Raw genomic sequence first — 18,895 nt, 5'->3', positions numbered from 1 at the left:
ATGCTGATTCCCAGGGGGAACCTCGGTCGGGCTCACATAACATATTATTCATCCATTCGTGAAGTTTATTGTACGGGAGCATCAACTCATTAGGTTTTGGGGGTTGTTTGGAGGTCAGTTATGCATGCGAGGGGCTTCGAGGCAGAACAAGGAGGGAACTACATTAACAGGAAACGAGAAAAGTAGATCCATTTAAAAGGAAACAGTAACTTCAATGTGTGTATTTTATAGTCATTGTAAACCGTTTCCCCTTGCACTATAAACAATCAAATCTAAATCGTATACAGGCACAAACGGATGCAGTAGCCTACTTTCCAGCTCTGTACTGCCACCTAGTGTTCATCATGTTAAAATACATTTCTACTACGTTGCTCGCTACTAATTAATTGTAGTGGAATCTACATGATCAGTGTACTTGTGTTATTCTTCATCTAAGTTACACTTGAAACAAAACCTGAAATTAATCGGCAATTAATTTATTTCATTAATTTCAATACCCGTACACCTGCACTTTCCATTGCTATCCAGTATTAGAGCTGCATCGTATTCTCTGCTGCTTTTAATTTAGTTGACAACAACAATAATAATTTGCATTTGAGATTAGTAAATCTGATGCAGTAAATTAAACAATTTAATTACGTTGAAGTATTGCGCTAGTCAGAACAGTTACGTGCTCGTCCACAACGGGGCAGAAGATTCAATTAAACTGTGAACCCACTTGTTGATGTAACAGAATAGCTTTGTGTTGGACTAAACAAGCTCAGATTTCACATTGAGCACATTTGTGAGTAAATTTAGACTGGATCTGTTCAGTATACTTTTTTTGTGACATCTTTGTTTGGTGGTGTACTGTGAGATTTTTTTAATATATGTGCATTGGCCCAAGAAAAGCTGGGGAACATGCCTGTCACTTAAGCGAAAGTGAATGTAATACCTTGTGAGTAAAAGTATCAGCTGAGCCCGGTCGCCACCTGGCAGGCGCATCATTTTACAATGAATCATACATGAATGGCACTCAGTGGGATATTTAAAAGGTGGAACTCTCCTCCACTGGGTGGTATTATCTGTCGAGCTGTTTTTGGAGCACCATCAAAATTAATGCACTTTTGAAAAAGCAAAATTTGATATCAGAATTAAAATAAAATAAAAAAAACTAGGTGACCATGTTGCCGGCCAAGGAGGCGGCAAAGATCTACCACACCAACTACGTGCGCAACGCGCGCGCGGTTGGCGTGCTTTGGACCGTGTTCACCATCACTTTTTCGGTCATCACCGTGGTAGTGTTCATCCAGCCCTACTGGATCGGGGACAGCGTCAACACGCCCCAGGCCGGCTATTTCGGCCTCTTCCACTACTGCATCGGTAATGCGCTCACCTCGGAGCTCACCTGCAAAGGCAGCGCCCTGGACTTCGGCTCCATCCCGTCCGGGGCCTTCAAGACGGCCATGTTCTTCGTGGGCATCTCCACGCTGCTGGTGGTCGGCAGCATCGTGTGCTTCAGCCTCTTCTTCTTTTGCAACGCCGGCAGCGTGTACAAGATCTGCGCCTGGATGCAGCTGGCCTCCAGTCAGTGAGCACTGATATAACGCATGCATACACGGTCACCACACTATAGGTACACTTGCACAACACAGTTGACTTGACATCCAATGCAATACAGTAACTGGATCAAAATAGGTTTACTATAGTGTACTGTAAAACTGCACTGCATCATCTTGCCAGCTATTCTAATATTGTAACCAAGATAAATAGGCTATTAGAAAGTATGGACAATTCTGAACATCCGGGCATTTCTGATATTTCTGATGCAAATGCGAATACTTCGTCTTTGGGTGAACACAAACCGTGTTTTGTATTTCTTTTGTCGGTGACTAGCATACAAACAAGGCAGATTGTTGTTACAGTATAGTCAAATGACATTTCATTACATTTTGAAAAAAAAAAAATCCTCATATAAATCAAATTACAACGATCCAAAGTCCAATGCTTTTCAATGAGTGGAGACCGAGTAAGACCGCCATTTTGACTTGTGACGTAATAAATGCAGTCATGCAGGCCAATACTTAAAAATATAAATAAAAAATCCCCATGTTACGGGGTTTGACGCATGCGTCATTGTGACATCACATCACACTGCTATGTTTTTAGCATTTGGCCTACATTTTACCAATATGTTCGAATGACTTTATCAACAGTATTTGAGCAATTTTGCAGAACGTTCGAACGACATAGCCCAGTCAAAACTATTTTCTCCACACTGACAGTTTCACGCTTCCGTACGAATGGCTGTTTGTTTACATGTGCCCTGCGATTGGCATGGCGACCAGTCCAGGTTGTACCAGTCCACTCTTGCCCAAAATCCCACAACATTATGGAAAATACAGCATATGGTTGTGTGTGCACCGTGCAAGACTGTTTGTATTCTACTGTTCCAGTCTTAGCTACGTGTTACCTTATAGTTGAACGGGGCCATTTAAAACATGCAAGGCCTGTGTGTGTCTGCGGCTGAAATGGGTGTCGAATGTGGAAAATAAGTAGCCTTAGCAGCCTACTACTGTATCAAATTAAAAATATTGTAGCAAAATGCGGAAATTTAACAGTCTCTTATGCAGTCATTAGCTGCATACAATACGAACAATATTACATTGTCTCACAGATTGAAAAAAAAACAATGTTAGTGAAGCTATATTCTATGTTCTTCCTATAGGGGGCGTAACCATGAAGCAGTATCAATTAAAAGCTCACCCATGACCTTAATGAGCATATAAAGTGCTCCATAAGAATCCCGATGGATAGATAACAGATCTGAAAGATGTACCAGATATACGACTTGCTGTTTTCATTCGTCCAGCAACGCTTGACTCACCTCAAGGTTCTCGCCCTTCTGTTCTCTATCAGGCGGCTGCATGGTGATCGGCTGCATGATTTATCCAGACGGCTGGGACTCGGAGGAGGTGAAGCGGATGTGCGGCCAGCGGACCGACAAATATACCCTGGGCAACTGCACGGTGCGCTGGGCCTACATCCTGGCCATCATCAGCATCATGGACTCGCTCATCCTCGCCTTCTTGGCCTTCAGCCTGGGCAGCAGACAGGACAACCTGCTGCCCGAGGACTTCCAGGTGGAGGAGAAAGGTACCAACGTTTAGGGGAGAATGAATGGGGTGAAGGGCATAAGATATGCACTAAAAGGAATACAAAAAGAGGGCGTGAGAAGCCAGATTGAAAAATGAATCTTAACTCATTGTGACAACTCAATTTCTGCTGTTTCTCTCTCTTCAATACAGATAACGCATGAACCTCCCAGACACCACCAAAGCAATACTTTCAGGACAATTTGAATCCATAGAAGTGCAGTTTGCTTACGAGATGTGTAAGAAAAGACCCAGGATTGGTGTCACAGAAGATATTTTACAAACCCAAACTAGGAGCTTTTCCCCTTGGGGAGTAATAATTGCTTGTGTACAATCCAAACTACAAACACCAGAGCCTTCAGTAAAAGAGTTTGATGGCGCCAAAGCCAAAGATGATCAACCAGCAAAGAGAACAGTCGGAGTTTGCTTGGTTCAGTGTGCGAAGAGGCGTTTTAGCTGGAAAACATGCCTGCTCAGAATGTTCGGAGCATCCCAGTTCCCGGCTGAAAGAATATCAGTGTTGGAGTAAGTGCCCTACTCATCTGGAATGGCTGGTGTTTTTATTTCTCTTTCCCAGGCTCAAGGGGTCATCAATGGGTCAAGATGCCGTGAAGGGGTATGTCACGTCCCAGATAAATCCCTTCCAGGAGTGAATGGTGTGGCAGAGAACGCTGGGACTAGGAAGCTCTATTAGACTCCAGGGGGATTTCTTTGAAGTAGAAAACTTGTAGTTTGGATTTGAAATATATTTCCAATAGTCAAGCATGCATTTCTATAAGCCATTTCTCTGATCATCAAGCAAGCCCAAAAATTATTGGCAAATTGCCTTAAAAAAATTAATCCGTCATATTAGTTTGATATTTTTACAAGATGGCAACTGGGAGAAATGCTGAAAATTAAGAACACTGCAAATCCAAATGTCAAGTCGAAGCAGTTAACATTCACGATTATTCAATTTAACACAAGTTAATTAGACCTGGGATTCCATGAAATATTGTATGACTACAACTACAAAAAAATAATAAATTGCCTGTTAAAAAAATGCGTGTATTTTCAGCAGTGATGAGTCAAGAGACAAATGCTCAAAACAGACTTTTGTAAACATTTTATTCTTACCAACAGAAAAAAAAAACTTGACTAAAGAGATATTAGAGAATCTATAAAGCAAATCATTTGAGGTGTGTACATGAATGTGGGGGTTTCTGTACCTCTATCATTTGAGTAGAGTCAATTTCCATGCAGTTAAAAAAGCACCTGAGCATCCATTCAAATATTTCAGAAACATAGCTGCTTATGCTGCAGACGGCATGATGGCATCCAACCACTTGAATCCACACAGGCCCAGTTTGATGTTTGCTTCTAAAAATCTAGTCTCGTATTAAACAAAAATGTCGTGGGGGAATAATAGACGTTGCATTGTGCCAAGCTGGAAACAAGAATTCATAGCAAAAATGTATAAAAATCTAATCCTCTTTCCTCATCTAATTGTATACAAACATAAACATGTTTACGCATACCTAGCTAAGCCAAGACTTCCCAGTCTTTTCCGTGGCACTCAGCATTTTTGCATGTATTCAATTTAAGTACTTTGAATGCTTTTGACAACTAAAGGTATAAAAGATGGCACAGCTAATACAATAGTAAAGTCTGCACATATTTGGCTTCTTCATACTCTAAACAAATTGGTGATTTGAATGGCCACCTCTGTTCTTGCTGCTGTAATCAAGTGCAAGAGCTACTACCTAACTTCCATCTAAAATATCTGAGTTGCAAAATGAAAAGAAGATTTGGCCTTCGTCTTCCGTCAGTATTGTACACAATGTGGATGGCGACTGAGGTGCAATCTTAGCTGGCGTAACAAGAGTGTGCAGGTTGCATCTGAAGGCCATGAAGAGTACAGTCACAGGTTTGTTTCGGTTTCAAGCCCGGTATATCTCCACACCTATCCTATGTGCATGTAGGTGTGTGCGTGTGTGTATCCTTTCACTATTACGTGAAGCAGTGTGCGCGCAATGTGCTGCCTCCTATGCTAGCCAGGCATGAGAGAGACACTGAGCAGCCGTGGCCCTCCTTTCAGGGACGAGGTCCAGCATGGGCTGCAGGAAGCTGCTGAAGGTGTGGGCCTCTTCTTTGGACCACTCGTACTTCTCCACCAACACGTCAAACATCCCCCATGGCTTCAGTTTTGTAATGTGTCGCAGGTCACCTGGGGTAAAATGACATTGCAAAAGTGAGAAAGCGACATGTACGTGACCAAACTTGGAAAAGCAACTGTGATGTCATTTGAAGTTAACAGAAAGTGGCAAAACAGCCGACCCCTGCAGGGTTTCCCACACCATGCTAATACTTGGGCAGGCCACCCAAGTAAACTGGCCACCCCCAAGAAGTTTTCAAGAAAATTTTATAACTAAAACAAAACAAAAACAAAAATAAATAAATATATATATATATATAAAAACGAAAATGTACTTCACTTAATAAAAACTGGACTAAAATGTATAGACATTTTAGAGATGAAAACTATATGATCTTGTCTCTACTAATCTGTCTTGTGTGTAGAGTTGTTTTTTATCAAAAAGATGAGGGAATTTTATGTGAAATAGTTAATGATCTGCTGACAAAAAATATAACGGGGTAAAAATGATAGTCCTGACTAAAACGTTGACGGTTTTTGTTGAGTAAAACTAGACGAATACAATTATGTTTTCTTGGACTAAAATAAAGACTAAAATGCTAGATTTATAGTCGACTAAAAGCTGATGAAATAAAAACGGGATGAGGTTGACTAACTATGATAAAAACTAGCTGGAGCTATCATGGCCTTGGGGTGAAACCTGTGCAGCATTGGAGAAGGGCAGACGGCGAGGGGCGGTGTGTGTTTACCTTTCTTATTGAAAAACTCCTTGGAGTATTTGCCTGCCGTGATCAGCTTGCGAGGAACTTTGCCGAGCAGCTCGATGATCAGTGCTATGTGATCTGGAGGCACATCAAATATATTCACTTTCACCTGCAGTTAATAATGTCTTACATGTCAAATGTTATTTATAGTAATGACTTCTCTTGTCAAGAGAAGAAACCACAAACCTTCATCTCTGGAATAATCTTCTCCTGAGTGGGGTTCAAACAAATAGTCTCCAGTTGCCAGTTCGAAGGCCTGAAGAGGGAGAAAAATCACGAGAACATAAAAATAAAAAAAAGTTTATACAAAGTTGCATTCTACACTTTCTTATTGAGCAGATAAATAGTACCTCTGTTTTTACAGAGGAATGTAGTAATGTGATTGTCTTTTGGGCAAGTGCACAAAGCACAAGCACAGCATGCCTGCAGTAACTGTATAACAATGTGATGTTTTCATTTACAGACTGACAAACTGATGGAATCTCACTGATCATTTCCTATCATAATGCATTTGTCTGCGTCGTGTGTGTTTGCGTTACCATGCAGGCTGTGCTCCAAATGTCTGCGGGTGTGCTGTAGCCAGATCCTATCAGCACCTCCAGGGAACGATATTGCCGAGTCTGGATGTCGTCCGTAAAATGCTTGTGCTGCGCGAGGCGGAAATGGATTTTTCAGTGGACGTTTTTGTGACAAATCCAATGAGAGATTCAACTGTACAGTATATTTAATACTCACCACCCAGCAGGCGTTTCCAAGGTCAGCGATCTTGACTTGCAACTTGTCAGCATTCAGAGGGTCCAAAACATTTACTAACAAGCTACAAGATGATTCTGTTGGAAGAAACCAGAGGCGGCAGAGAAACAACAAAAAAGTCATTTTATTAGTGACAGGCAAACATTTTCTCACTTCGGTTCCGTCATTTACATAAATTTAGTTAGGTAGGTTAATACCATTTTTGTTTTTCAATTTTCTAAATTTCTGCCCCCAAAACAATGACAGATCATTTTAAAGAAAGACCTATACAACTCAATATAGCATTTTTTCAATAGCAATTTCCTATTCTTCTCATCTCTAGCGCATGATCATAAAACGGCCACCAGAGGGCGGTTGATATTGGCATCTGCCACTGTCAAGAGTACCAATACATTCAAATAAGGCTGGATATGTCTGTCGATACCTGGTATTGGTAGTCGCCCATCTCTAATGGTTGACAATGTTCCTAGAGGTCACAAAAGGATCGAATGACCATATTAACGTCAAAGCATGGTGCCTTATTGAGCATTATTTACACCAGCAAGATAGTGCACAACTTTCCAAAGAAACTAATTGTTCTACAGTGTTCCCTTATAACTTTGCAGTCCGGTTATTGTAGTTTCACTATCGTGAATTTTAATTTGTGACCCGGTTTCTGGTTAAGGTACGCCGTCGTAAGATAAGAAAAACGTTAACGTAGTTATTAAGCTGACGTTTCTTCATCCCCTCACATTAATTCTTGAACGCATAACTCCCCCTGAAAATAAAATAAAGCATTTATTTTATTTTAAATATCATTAAAGGGGAAGTCAACTCACCAAAAAATTCTTGATAATGTTCTACGCAGCAATTTTTTTAATCATTATCAGAAGGCGGCCATTTTGCCACTTGCTGTCAAGGGAAAAATGAAATCAGTTGATGTCCAAGGTAAGAACCAATCACAGCTCAGCTCCAGAAAACAGGTGAGCTGTGATTGATTGTTGCCTGAACCCTGAGCAACTGTGATGTCATCTTCAATCGACAGCAAGTGGCAAAATGGCCACCCCCGAAGATAGATAAAAACGGCTCGATTCTCCTCCAGAACTCTTATTCCACAAATGTAATATTAATCAGAATGTCATGTTTAGACTTATAAGGTCACATACAGTATAACATATTGTCAAGAAATGTTTAAGGTTAAGTTCCCCTTTAAAAAAAGTCACCCTCTACTTAGAAATTCACCTTGGAACGTATCACAAGCAAAAAAATGAGGGATCACTGTATTTGTACATTTAGAAATTGGATTTGTACTGACTAACCATTTTGGCTATTTTCTTCATCTTGACTTTGCGTTTTGTTCTCCCCATGTGTGTCCATATCCTCTTCCTTTCTCTCTACTTTGACGCCATCTTTCACTTCTGAGGTGACAAAGTCTGAGCTGGGGGAAGGAGGTTGCTGCTGTGGTGGCTGCTGTTGCTGCTGCTGCTCAGACTCAGGATCCTGTGAAGGGCCATTACAGCTCTGAAGGTCGTCTTTGTTGCTTACTGTGTCGAGAGTTTCTGTTTTATCATCTACATGGTTTGCATTCCGTTGGTCCTCCAGCTCCTCTGCAGACTGCTTGGTCCCATGTTCTTGGCTTTCTCGGCTGGCCTCGCTCACTGGTATGGAGGTGTTACCGTTGCAGTTGACCTCCATGTTGTTCTCCTCCTTGGCGGCGCCCTCTGTGGGTACACTTGGCTCTGACATCTGTTGGGGTAGCTCGACAGCTGGTGACTCTGTAACAAATTTAATAAGCACATTTTCATACATCCACTTAGCTTTACTTCCAAAAGATAAGCCCCAGCAAGTAATGCCTTTGCCAAGAGGATAATGCAAATGTGCTTCACCGACACTGTCAGCGAGGTATTAATTCAAAAATATCTAAGTTTGCATTTACTTTTTGGTCAATCACCTGTGATAGGATGCTTTGTGTCGTTTTGCAGAGTGGCCGACACAGAGACGGGGGCAGAGGAGATGTCAGATGTTGTTTCTGCCGTGTCCTCCTCTTTCTCTTCTCCTGCTTTGAGTGTCACTCCTCCTCCCACTTGAAGCTGCTCTGCCTGCTTCTTCTGCTTCTTCTTCATTTTCCTCTTTTTGTTCTTTGACATTTTGGACATCTTGAGCGAGACAAGAAATTAATAAGTACTCTTTTACTTGACGTATATTCGGCACAGTCATCCGTATTTTTTTAATAACAGAAAAAAAAAGTACCGGCTTGGGTGCTGGAGCTGTACTCACTGTGGGAAGAAGGAAAAAGGGAGGAGGATTACATTACTAGACGACCTGTGCAGTACATCCATCACCTCTGTGGGAGCTGACTCACACCAAGATGTATTAACAGACTCATGCAGAGGCAGTCTCTCGCTGCTCAGAGCAAAGTGCTCATTTACACATCCACAGTCTACGGTGACTCATAGCTAACTGCTCCAATCCTCAAGTTTATGACTATTTAAACTACATCAATAAACAAATCATCAAGCTAATTGTTTCGTGATGTCAATTCAAGACGAGAGGGAAATCAATTGAGGCTGGTAATCCAAACAGCTAATCATGACTTGACAGGCAAATTGTAGCTTAAACACATGAACCTGGTCAGGGTAGCTGAAAGAGGAAATAAAAGTGTGACCTGCAGAACCAGAGGGTGGTGCCACACCAGTCTTTTGCCACTGAGTCGCCTCGACAGCCATTTTCTTGATATATGACTCATTGACAGTCAGAAGAATGTTTTCTGGCTTGATGTCTGTGTGGATAATTTTACATTTGGTGTGAAGGTAGTCTAAACCTTGAAGGACCTGCACGAAAGTGAAGACGGACCATGATTATTATCAAAACATATACGTCAATCAAGCCTTTTTGGGAGTTTGCTACAATACCTGTCTAATGATGCTTTTAACACACGGCAAAGGCAGGCCTTGATAGTTTGACTTGATGATCCACTTCAGTAGATGGTACCCCAGCACCTCAAATACCATGCATACATCTAGTGGAATGCAAGTCAAGGAAGAACAGAATTGGACATCACTCTTTAAACGAGTTCCATTTTACTGACCCACAATGGACTACAGCAACTACAAATGAATGATAATGATATCCAGAGGGTGTGTGGGTGTGCTGGCAGATAGCACAGCTGCAGACTCGATGCTGTGGGAGAGAGAAAAAAATAAAAATAAAAAAAAGAATGGTGCCAACGTCAATGCATCAGAGCCTGTGACACCCAAGGATGTGCCAATGCGCACAGCTAGCTGTCAGATGAGGACCCACAAATAGCTATGCAGAGAGATGAGGCGTAGGGTTTGGGAGGATGCTAAAGTGAGTCTACAAGTCATCTGTAAGCACAATAATGGGGGAGAAAAAAATTCAATCCAAGTAAGGGTCATAAGAGATTTAGTAAAATGGGTCCGAGACAATCAACAACATATTAAGGTATTCAAAGATACGAGTGCCATTCATGCCAGAAATTTTGAAGTCATCAAGTAGCTGCACCACCCTCTCCCTGCTGGGGTCACCGGGGTCTGTGTTTCGCACCTGAAACAAACAAAACCAACAGAGTCACACGTATGAGGGATAATTGGCGGAAACAAAGAACATAAGAAATGAGGCTATCCACATTACAGATTTAAGCAGCTTGATCTCATCCAGAGCAGTCTCTGTGTAATGTTCAGCACTTTTCACAACCTTCATAGCTACAAAGCGCTTCTCCCTGCAAAGTGAACACACAAAACAGGATTTTATTTTTTTAAACAATCGCAAAGGTATCATTCAAATTCAGTTGTACAGCATGTACTAATGCACTTTCTGTCCACAAATCCTGCATTTAATCTGTCCATTTATTGTAGCAATGTTTCTTTTAAAAAAAATTTTTATTGTGAAGCTTCTCAAGTTATCTCTGCAGTCTAACAACTTACTGGATGTCCCAAGCCAGCCACACTGTGGAGAAGTGCCCCCAGCCAAGCTTCCGGATCACATGGTATCTTCCGTTGAAAAGATCTCCAATCTTCACGTGGTGATATCCCCCTGACCAAACAAAGATGATGCATATGCCCAAGATTCATGAATTCTCATTCAAAAAAATAAATGTTCTATTATAACAGACAGAGAGTTTGTACCCTTGCAGTAGTCACCAGGGTCCTCTTGCTCCTCATCATCAGAGCCCAGGATCTCCTCATCCTGTTCTGGGACGGGCGAGTCTTCCTGATTTGGTTTGGAGCTGCCACCACAGCTCTGAGGCTCTGGTCTTAGGATAAAGAGACAGGAGGAGGTTAAGTCAGAGGTCACAGAAAAAGGAAAAACTGACAATTGGTGATTAAGTATAGAGGAAGCATTTTGGGGCTCTTAGGTTCAAAACAATATCGCAAGACATTTACCCATTATGTTTTTTAAAGTCAGAAGGGTGAAAAGGGAATAGCAGCTCACATAACTACAGTAATTTCTGGACTCTAAGCCACTACTTTTTTCACTTGCACTCGACCCTGAGGCTAATACAAAGGTGTGGCTTATCCATCAGATCACAAGGGGACGTACTATAAAGGAAGCGCAAGAGCGTCAGGCAGAGCAAAACAAACAAACCATGTGAGCCCGTCTTACAGTCGAGTGCGGCTTATGTGTAACAAACTTGAGTATTCCCCAAATTTAGCTAGCGCGGCTTATAGTCAGGTGCGTCTTATGGTCCAGAAATTACTGTAATGAAATAAACCAATCACGTTAATTCCATGCATAAGCGCAACATTGTTGCTTGACATCTTCACATCTCTATGATGCATCGCAAAACAGGATCAAATCTTTCCGAATGAGCAGCTGTAAAAATTGACATTTTCCCCAGTTTGCCCTCTCATCACTTGCAAATCCAAAGTCTTTGTCACAGCCGTTACTAAAATAGCAGCTAATACTCAAGTGGGCAATGCTGGAATTGGGGTCAGCACAGTTTCCCCCTTTAGCCACCCCCTAATTAACAAGCACGTAGAAATATTTGCAATATTTTGCTGCTAGAAAAATACTGCCAAACAGTAATCACGAGGCCAACTGATCCACTGCATTTACCATGGCACAATGGCTACTGTTGCCCAACTATATCATTTGAGATTTTTCAAATCATTGCACTTGCAGGGGGACAGCGGTACAACATGCACAAAGTCACTCAAACAAGACCGGACACGAAGCGCAAATGTCTGCTAAAATAACACATATGAGAATCCTTCGACCAAGACCTAATATCATTAAACTTTAACCGCTTTGCTGAACAGCTGATGGGTATACGGGGAGGTTCCAGTTGTGATGAATATGAACCTATATTCGATTAAATCATTAAAAACAATGTTGTCCCCATAGCTTGTACAGAACTACTCACAGCAAAGTAACAGTTGGTGTTTGTCTGTCTAAAAAAAAAATCAACTTGGAAAGTAAACTAGTAAGACAAGAAGCCCTTGCAGTGCTGAAAGGTCAAACCGCAGAGGAAAACAAACAAGCCACCAACTTTTGGAAAGAGAATATAACACGACAACCAGCAACAAAATTAAGAGCAGCGCGTTGAATCAATTACCCAGTAGTGAGACTTTAAGTGGTAACATACAAAGTGACAAGAAGTAATACATGAACATCAAATAACAGACAATTCAACTTGGCTCCAATGTTTCAAGTGTTTTCCTGGCAACATCATTTAATGAAGTTCCTTCTGAAATATATATTTTTAAATGATCTCACGTTTCCATTGAGACTGAAACTTTTCTAGCAATAAATGTTCCAGCAGCCTGATGTGGTCACTCTGCAATGTTTGTGTGTGTCTAAATTTATCTCAGATAATATTGCTGCATTTGTTATTCAAGTAAATACACATTTGTGGTGATGAGCGCTATCATGTAACCTTTAAGCTCAATGTGGCTGAAGGAAAACAGAGGCAATGAAACAAGTTGTATTTATCTTGTTCATGCAGTCAGATAATTTATGCTGCCATGTTTTCATTTGTCAAGTTCCTCAACTTGTCTCTGCAGCGTCTTTATCACAGGCGCAGCTACTTATTTTTAATGCTCACCCAGTCACCACAATTGAAACTCTGCAAGCGAGACTAAAAAGTGAGTTTGTGCATGTCCCTTTATTTGTTTTTTACTGCAGCACACATACAAATTCCCTGACATTCAAACACCCCTCAGTCAAGTCAAGGGCAAATACGACGATATTGTACTTACAGGACAATGTGTAAAATTCAACATGTGGACCCGATTCCAAAAAACAACCCAAAATCAAGATCAAATCTCCATGCTTACCTGCAGGACGCACGGATACCCATGAGACGTGATGCAGGAAAGAGGACAGGACAGTGGAGGAGAAAGGGCAGGTGTTCAAAGATGCTCTCACGTCATTAGTCAAGAGTGGAGAAAAACAATCAAGGGTGAGGCATGGAGAATGAGTAGCAGAGTTGAGATGAGTAGGATGCTCCGTAGTGGAAATGAAGCGAAAGACAGCAGAGAAGAGAAATGCTGGCACTCGGGGAATCAGCGCTCACTCGCAGACTCTCTCTTCTCCAATCGCACATCGGCTTACACTCTCTCCATTGCTCTAGTTCTACCTCTCTCTCTCTCCTTCTCTGACCGAGAACTCTCCTTGGCTGCTGTCAGCCTCTGGCCCCACCCCCTGGACTGGCAGCTGGCTGATGATTGGGCGACGCAGCTCAGCACTGCAATGCAGGTGAGGGACCACATCAACCTCTTCTTTCAACCATTTCTTTCACCCCCATTTGTCTTCACTCAACCTCATCAGCATTAATACCCACAATCACAGCCGCCAGAGTAGCTACATCCTTTGTACTAGAGAAGCAAAATGTCACTGAGGCTAAACACTCACTGCAGGATGAACCATGATGAGGACAGTTGGGGTGCTTTATACAATATGTGAATGGACCCATCTTGATGATAGCTTCTGAGGATGGTATTATGAGCCAAATGAAATGTTTACAACATCCCTCCGTGGTTGTACAATTCAGAATTTGAATAAAATAAGTAACATGTTGCTTAAGTTGTTTTTTCCCCACTGAGGGGGATCCAAAAAAGATACCAGCGATGAAGGAAAATAAGTGACATCCACAAGTGCGTTTTCATCTTGAAATCAAAAGGTTTTCACTTATTTTAGCAAAGCCGAAACACACAATAATGAAAATAATTAGCATTACTAGCTTTGAAATTGAAACTCTTTATGCATTTAAGATGGTCAGCTTATTCTCACAATCTTTTCTATGGATGCACGATAACGCTATTTTTTGCCGATACCGAAAACCAATAATTTAGAAAGTGCTGGTGTCGATAACTGATAAACCAATAATTGTTTCCAAATTAACTTTAATACAAATATACTTTTGAATCCTACTATATGTCTAACATGTACAAATACATTGCCAAAAAACGTTGAAACAAAGCACCATGAAGCTGAATTTTATTGATATCTCTGCTTCAAAGACAACCGACACTACCATATTAGAGGAGAGGGGTTGAAGAGTTGGGCACAACTTGAGCAACAACCACAACCAAATGGACCAACGTGGCATTTCTATTATTATCGACGGATTTCTTTATTATCTGATTTATCTGTATGACGTCAAATTGGTCGATAATTGCCGATAATTATCGGCCACCGATATTATCGTGCATCCCTAATCTTTTCCCTTACAATCACCACAAAAAAAAGGAAAGATCAAAACATGCATTCAATGCTAACTATAGCGAAGCTGAGTGAAATGCACTCATTTGATTGGAAATATAAATGCAGGGAGAGTTAAACAGGGTGAGGACAGAATGGACAGAGAGCCGTGGTAAAGCTCAAAATGATGGGAGCACAGGTTATGTAATAAACTGCAGTAGAGAAAACAAGAAGCGGTGGAAAACAAAACAGTGGGCAATGAGTTTGGAGAAGTCTGTCATTTCATCTCCAACCCTGTTCTTGAAATTGCCCACCAATAAAGCAAAAACTAAGTATGGTAAAAGTCAAGTATTGCACCTTTTGTACTCAAATAATCATTATTAAGGTTCATACAGTGACCTTTTCTTTTTTTTTCATTAAGCACAGCTTACATGTTCAAAAGGGAGTTGGAAAAAGTAAAAAAAACATATCGAGTCCTACCCCCTTACAAAAGAAAAAAAACTACAAACACAAACTTACACATAAACAGCTGAACTTATATACGTGCATAGATATGCCAATAGTATTGTACATTTAGTTGATAAGCAAAATTTTTAGATATATAATTCAGCACAAAGGCTTACACATACATTTTTAATTGCACTCTATTTTCTACAATTGTATTAACGTATACCTGATTTAAATATTGTTGTTGTACTTTTTTTTTATACATCCTATTAAACACAAATTATTCCACAAATTTACACTTATAATTGCAACACACCTTTGCTTAATATTTGTTCTTGTTTTGAATTTTTTTAGACATATACCCCTCAAATCATAGTCACTGTCTCTGATTTCAAACAGCTTCTGGATATTGTGGCAAAGTAGGTTTGTTGTGTACATTGTACATTATTTGAGCAATTTTAAACTCAACTAGATCATATAATTTCCTTGTTTAATTTGATAAATAGTGAATTTGTTGGTTCTGTATATTTTAATCGGTTAATAATGCTTATTGCTCTTTTTTGTTATTTGAAAAGAGGGTAAGTATTTGTTTTGTAAGTATTTCCCCATATTTCCACACAATAGGTTAGGCATGGTAATAATAATGAGCAATACAATGTATATAATGAATTTTTATTCAAAACATCCTTTGTTTTGTCAAGGATCCCTATAATTTTGGACACTTTCCTTTTAACATTGTCTATATGGGACTTCCAGCTTAATCTTTTATCGATAACTACACCAAGAAATTTATTTTCATACACTCTATTTCTTTAGAATCTCACTCTTTTGTGACTTGGTGCTTGCTTGACCTGTCTCCTGCCAAAAACTATCAACTTTGTTTTGTTTAAATTTAGAAATAATCTGTTGATGTCAAACCAATTTTTTTATGCTTTTAATTTCTTTATTCCTTATCCTTAATTGCTTTTAATAATTTTCCACCGTAATCAGAAGCCGTTTCAGATTGTCTCCAGAGCAATAGAGAGTTGTGTGATCAGCAAACAAAACACTTTTAAGTATTTTGGAGACACAGCAGATAGCGATTATATATAATATGAATAACTTAGGGCCAAGCACTGACCCTTGGGGAACGCTGTGAGAGCTCATCAATTGTTTTGATTGTATGTTGCTGAATTGCAAATACTGATATCTGTTATCTAGGTAACTTTTAATCCATTTATATGCTTCATATGCTTATGCCGTAGCTCTATAATTTATTCAATAATATACAATGATTTATAATATCAAACGCTTTTTTTTAATCTATAAAAATCCCAATAGTAAATTATTTATTATCTATACTTGCAGCTATACTTGTAACTATAGCTTAGATGATATTTGTAAGATGATCTACAGAGATGTGAAATCCAGGTCCACAAAGTAAAAAAAACAACAACAAAACTGCCCCAGTTCAGCTTTAGCCACAGGTTCTGGTTGAATAGAACCAAGACAGGCACAATGTAAAACCACCGGAATCAAACTCTAGGGCCAGATCCCGCACCACACTACTTTGTGACACACTAAGTAAAATATGTGTCTTCTTCGTGTTTCTTGCTAAATGTAGTCGCTATTTTGGCAGAAAATCTGCACAGAAATGGCATTTTTCCTTCATGCTGAACAAATATTCAAAGCATTTCTTAAACATTGAAAGCATTTATTTTCCCACCAACTCCATTCTTCAAGGAACACACGACTCAAAATGTATTTTCCTTTTTTCTAGAAGCACTGTGTACGAATATATAATGTATATTATAATAATATATTTCAGAGAGTCCGCTGCCATTAATGTTTGCACTTTTAATGTTCATAAATGCTGCCTCATAAAATGAAGGAAAAGGAACTTTGAGTCATGTATTGCTGAATATAAATTGAACAGTAGTTGTACTTTAAGACTGCCGTGCCACAGTTTTCCATGACTTCTGGTAGGGATTGGCGAGTACCGATACCAGGTATTCGTATTGGGTCGATATCTGACCTTATTTCAAGGTATCGGTACTTACAACAGCGACCAATACCAGTATATAGGTCGCCCTCTTGTGCCCGTTTTACAATCTGGAAGTAAAAACTAGTAATTAGAAAAAAGTGTCCATTAATTCCATGCAATTTTAAGGAAAAATGCTTTATCGGGATATATAGGTCTTTCTTTAAAATTGTCATTGTTTTTGGTGAAAATTTTATTAATCAAAGGTACTAATGGTATCAAGCTGACAAAAAGTGGTATCAAACACCCCTAACTTCTGGTACACAAATATTATTTATTCATTCATGAACTAAACCACTTATCCTGACTTGAGTCGCAGATTTGCTGAAGCCAATCCCAATTTATCATTAACAGTGTTTGCCAGCCTTTTTTTACGCAGCCGCACCCATTTTAAATGAGAAAACCCTCACAGCTCACCACTAAAGAAATATAGCGGAAAAGGTACTCAGTCATTCAGTGGTTGAAATAATTGACACCTCCTAAGTCATGCCTTCTGTCTTTGATTGGTTGCTTTTCAACGGGTGGGGCTTGGGTGTCTTGCAAATCAATTAAGGGGGACTATAATGAAGCCAGAGAGGGCAAACTTTTGCATACATCCTTTCGCTTATGTACTACTGTAGTGTCAGGACTTACTAAAAGTTTAACAATTATGACAAAAAAAAAGTGTTAAGTAAAAAAACAATTAGTAATTAATAATAATTAAAATCTATTTATATAATTTGATTTTTTTTTCTTTATTATTTTTTTTTTAAGTGAGTATGACGCAAAAGTGTATCACGGCATCCTTCCTTGTCAAGAAATGTAAGGACAATCATAAAGGTGACTACAGATTTATATGGTTTTCAGTCATCAGTCATAACAACCTTCTGAAGGAAAACCAAATAAATAGTTTGACGCACCAGGCTTAAATATGTCTTCAATCATGCATAGCTCGCATGGGATGAAGATGAATACTTCCAAAACGATGCTAGCTAACAGACGTTTTCGTTTCCTTTGCAACCGGTGATGAGAACTTACTTTCTTCCAGTTTTCCTAGGCTTTGTCCTCTTCTTCCTCGCCTGTAAAGCGAGTACTGGCAAGTAGAAAAACCCACAAGTTCAAATCAAAACACTCCCCATTTCCATGTTGGGCAGCTTTCTTTGATTACAAATAATAAGCGATGGCCTAACATAAGGACATAAGCTAACATTGATAGCCCAATATGTAGGTGAAAAACTAAAATACACAGCAACAACAAAAAGAAGGTCATAGTTTGATGTACAGTATCTAGCTGACAGGTTCATTGGAACCAGTGACACACACACACAATTAGCAAACCGGCGGAGAGGTGCGCCCAAGTTAGCATGCAGCCTTTATCATTAACATAAATAGTTTGTATGCGTTTCGTGACTTGGTGAAGCTTGAAGAGTTGACGATTATGCCGTATTTTACTAAGTTTAAGCGCACCCGGACTGTGCTAATCTCGTGGACACAACTAGCATAAATGCTACAACACACACGATAAAGCGCATGGTCCTCCTTTCAACTATTACTTGGCGGGGTTTACAACTACACGCGAAAAAACATAATGGCATAATTTGCCTGCGACTCTGTCGAAAGTAACAGCGATAATTTGGTGCGGAAAAGATACATTTTAAAGTTCAGAGAAAGCATACCTTTTCTTTCCATCGCGACAAACCAGTCAGGGGGAATGCTGCGTTTAGGGGACGTTGGAAATACTAAAGGCTGGCCTTTCCATTGCGGTAACTAGTGAGAGGGTGTGTTCAGGAAACCTAAGGATTTTTTGCTTGCTGATTGAGTGATGCTTTAGATCGGACGTATAATATCCGCGTTGACAAATGTTATAATAATCAATGCTACTAGCTGTCTTGTGCGTAATAAATATATTTTTCCATGTTGGCGTTTGTTTGCAATTCATTTTTGACATAACCGGTTTGAAAGCTAAGTAAACTCGTACAGCGAGTATACAGTAGGTACACGGTCCCACGTCCTTATTTCAACC

At 39.9% G+C, this 18,895-nt stretch overlaps 2 protein-coding genes across 3 annotated transcripts; one reads left to right on the top strand and one right to left on the bottom strand.

Moving 5' to 3' along the window:
- Positions 1-1,090: 1,090 nt before the first annotated feature.
- lhfpl5a (LHFPL tetraspan subfamily member 5a) lies at positions 1,091-4,217 on the top strand. Its single transcript, XM_086086855.1, has 3 exons — positions 1,091-1,566; positions 2,899-3,135; positions 3,288-4,217. The coding sequence occupies exons 1-3, from the start codon at positions 1,164-1,166 to the stop codon at positions 3,296-3,298; spliced, it is 651 nt and encodes a 216-aa protein (XP_085942981.1). The 5' UTR covers positions 1,091-1,163; the 3' UTR covers positions 3,299-4,217.
- A 7-nt stretch (positions 4,218-4,224) lies between these two features.
- Positions 4,225-18,593, bottom strand: srpk1b (SRSF protein kinase 1b). Of its 2 annotated transcripts, XM_086086853.1 has the most exons (17): positions 18,549-18,593; positions 17,911-17,965; positions 10,910-11,037; positions 10,709-10,817; positions 10,416-10,503; positions 10,241-10,328; positions 9,677-9,783; positions 9,430-9,595; positions 9,015-9,040; positions 8,716-8,920; positions 8,084-8,539; positions 7,210-7,251; positions 6,768-6,862; positions 6,572-6,679; positions 6,219-6,288; positions 6,018-6,110; positions 4,225-5,340 (listed from the first exon to the last, which is right to left on the bottom strand). In XM_086086853.1, the coding sequence occupies exons 1-17, from the start codon at positions 18,559-18,561 to the stop codon at positions 5,159-5,161; spliced, it is 2,031 nt and encodes a 676-aa protein (XP_085942979.1). In that variant the 5' UTR covers positions 18,562-18,593; the 3' UTR covers positions 4,225-5,158. The 2 variants fall into 2 exon arrangements, with proteins under 2 accessions (XP_085942979.1, XP_085942980.1); XM_086086854.1 differs by lacking the exon at positions 7,210-7,251.
- Positions 18,594-18,895: the final 302 nt, after the last annotated feature.

This window comes from Leptonotus elevatus, chromosome 10 (assembly GCF_054856555.1).
Source record: "Leptonotus elevatus isolate MCC_2025b chromosome 10, RoL_Lele_1.0, whole genome shotgun sequence".
NCBI classification, from domain to species: Eukaryota; Metazoa; Chordata; class Actinopteri; order Syngnathiformes; family Syngnathidae; genus Leptonotus; species Leptonotus elevatus.
This window is presented reverse-complemented; position numbering and strand designations above follow the sequence as displayed.

Excerpts from the sequence above, each read along its gene's own strand:
- lhfpl5a (XM_086086855.1), top strand. The coding sequence starts at position 1,164 with ATGTTGCCGGCCAAGGAGGCGGCAAAGATCTACCACACCAACTACGTG. Across the intron at positions 1,567-2,898 it reads CTGGATGCAGCTGGCCTCCA|GCGGCTGCATGGTGATCGGC; the intron begins GTCAGTGAGCAC and ends GTTCTCTATCAG.
- srpk1b (XM_086086853.1), bottom strand. Across the intron at positions 7,252-8,083 it reads TGAAGAAAATAGCCAAAATG|GAACATTGTCAACCATTAGA; the intron begins GTTAGTCAGTAC and ends TGTGACCTCTAG. Across the intron at positions 6,680-6,767 it reads TTGGAAACGCCTGCTGGGTG|CACAAGCATTTTACGGACGA; the intron begins GTGAGTATTAAA and ends CGCCTCGCGCAG.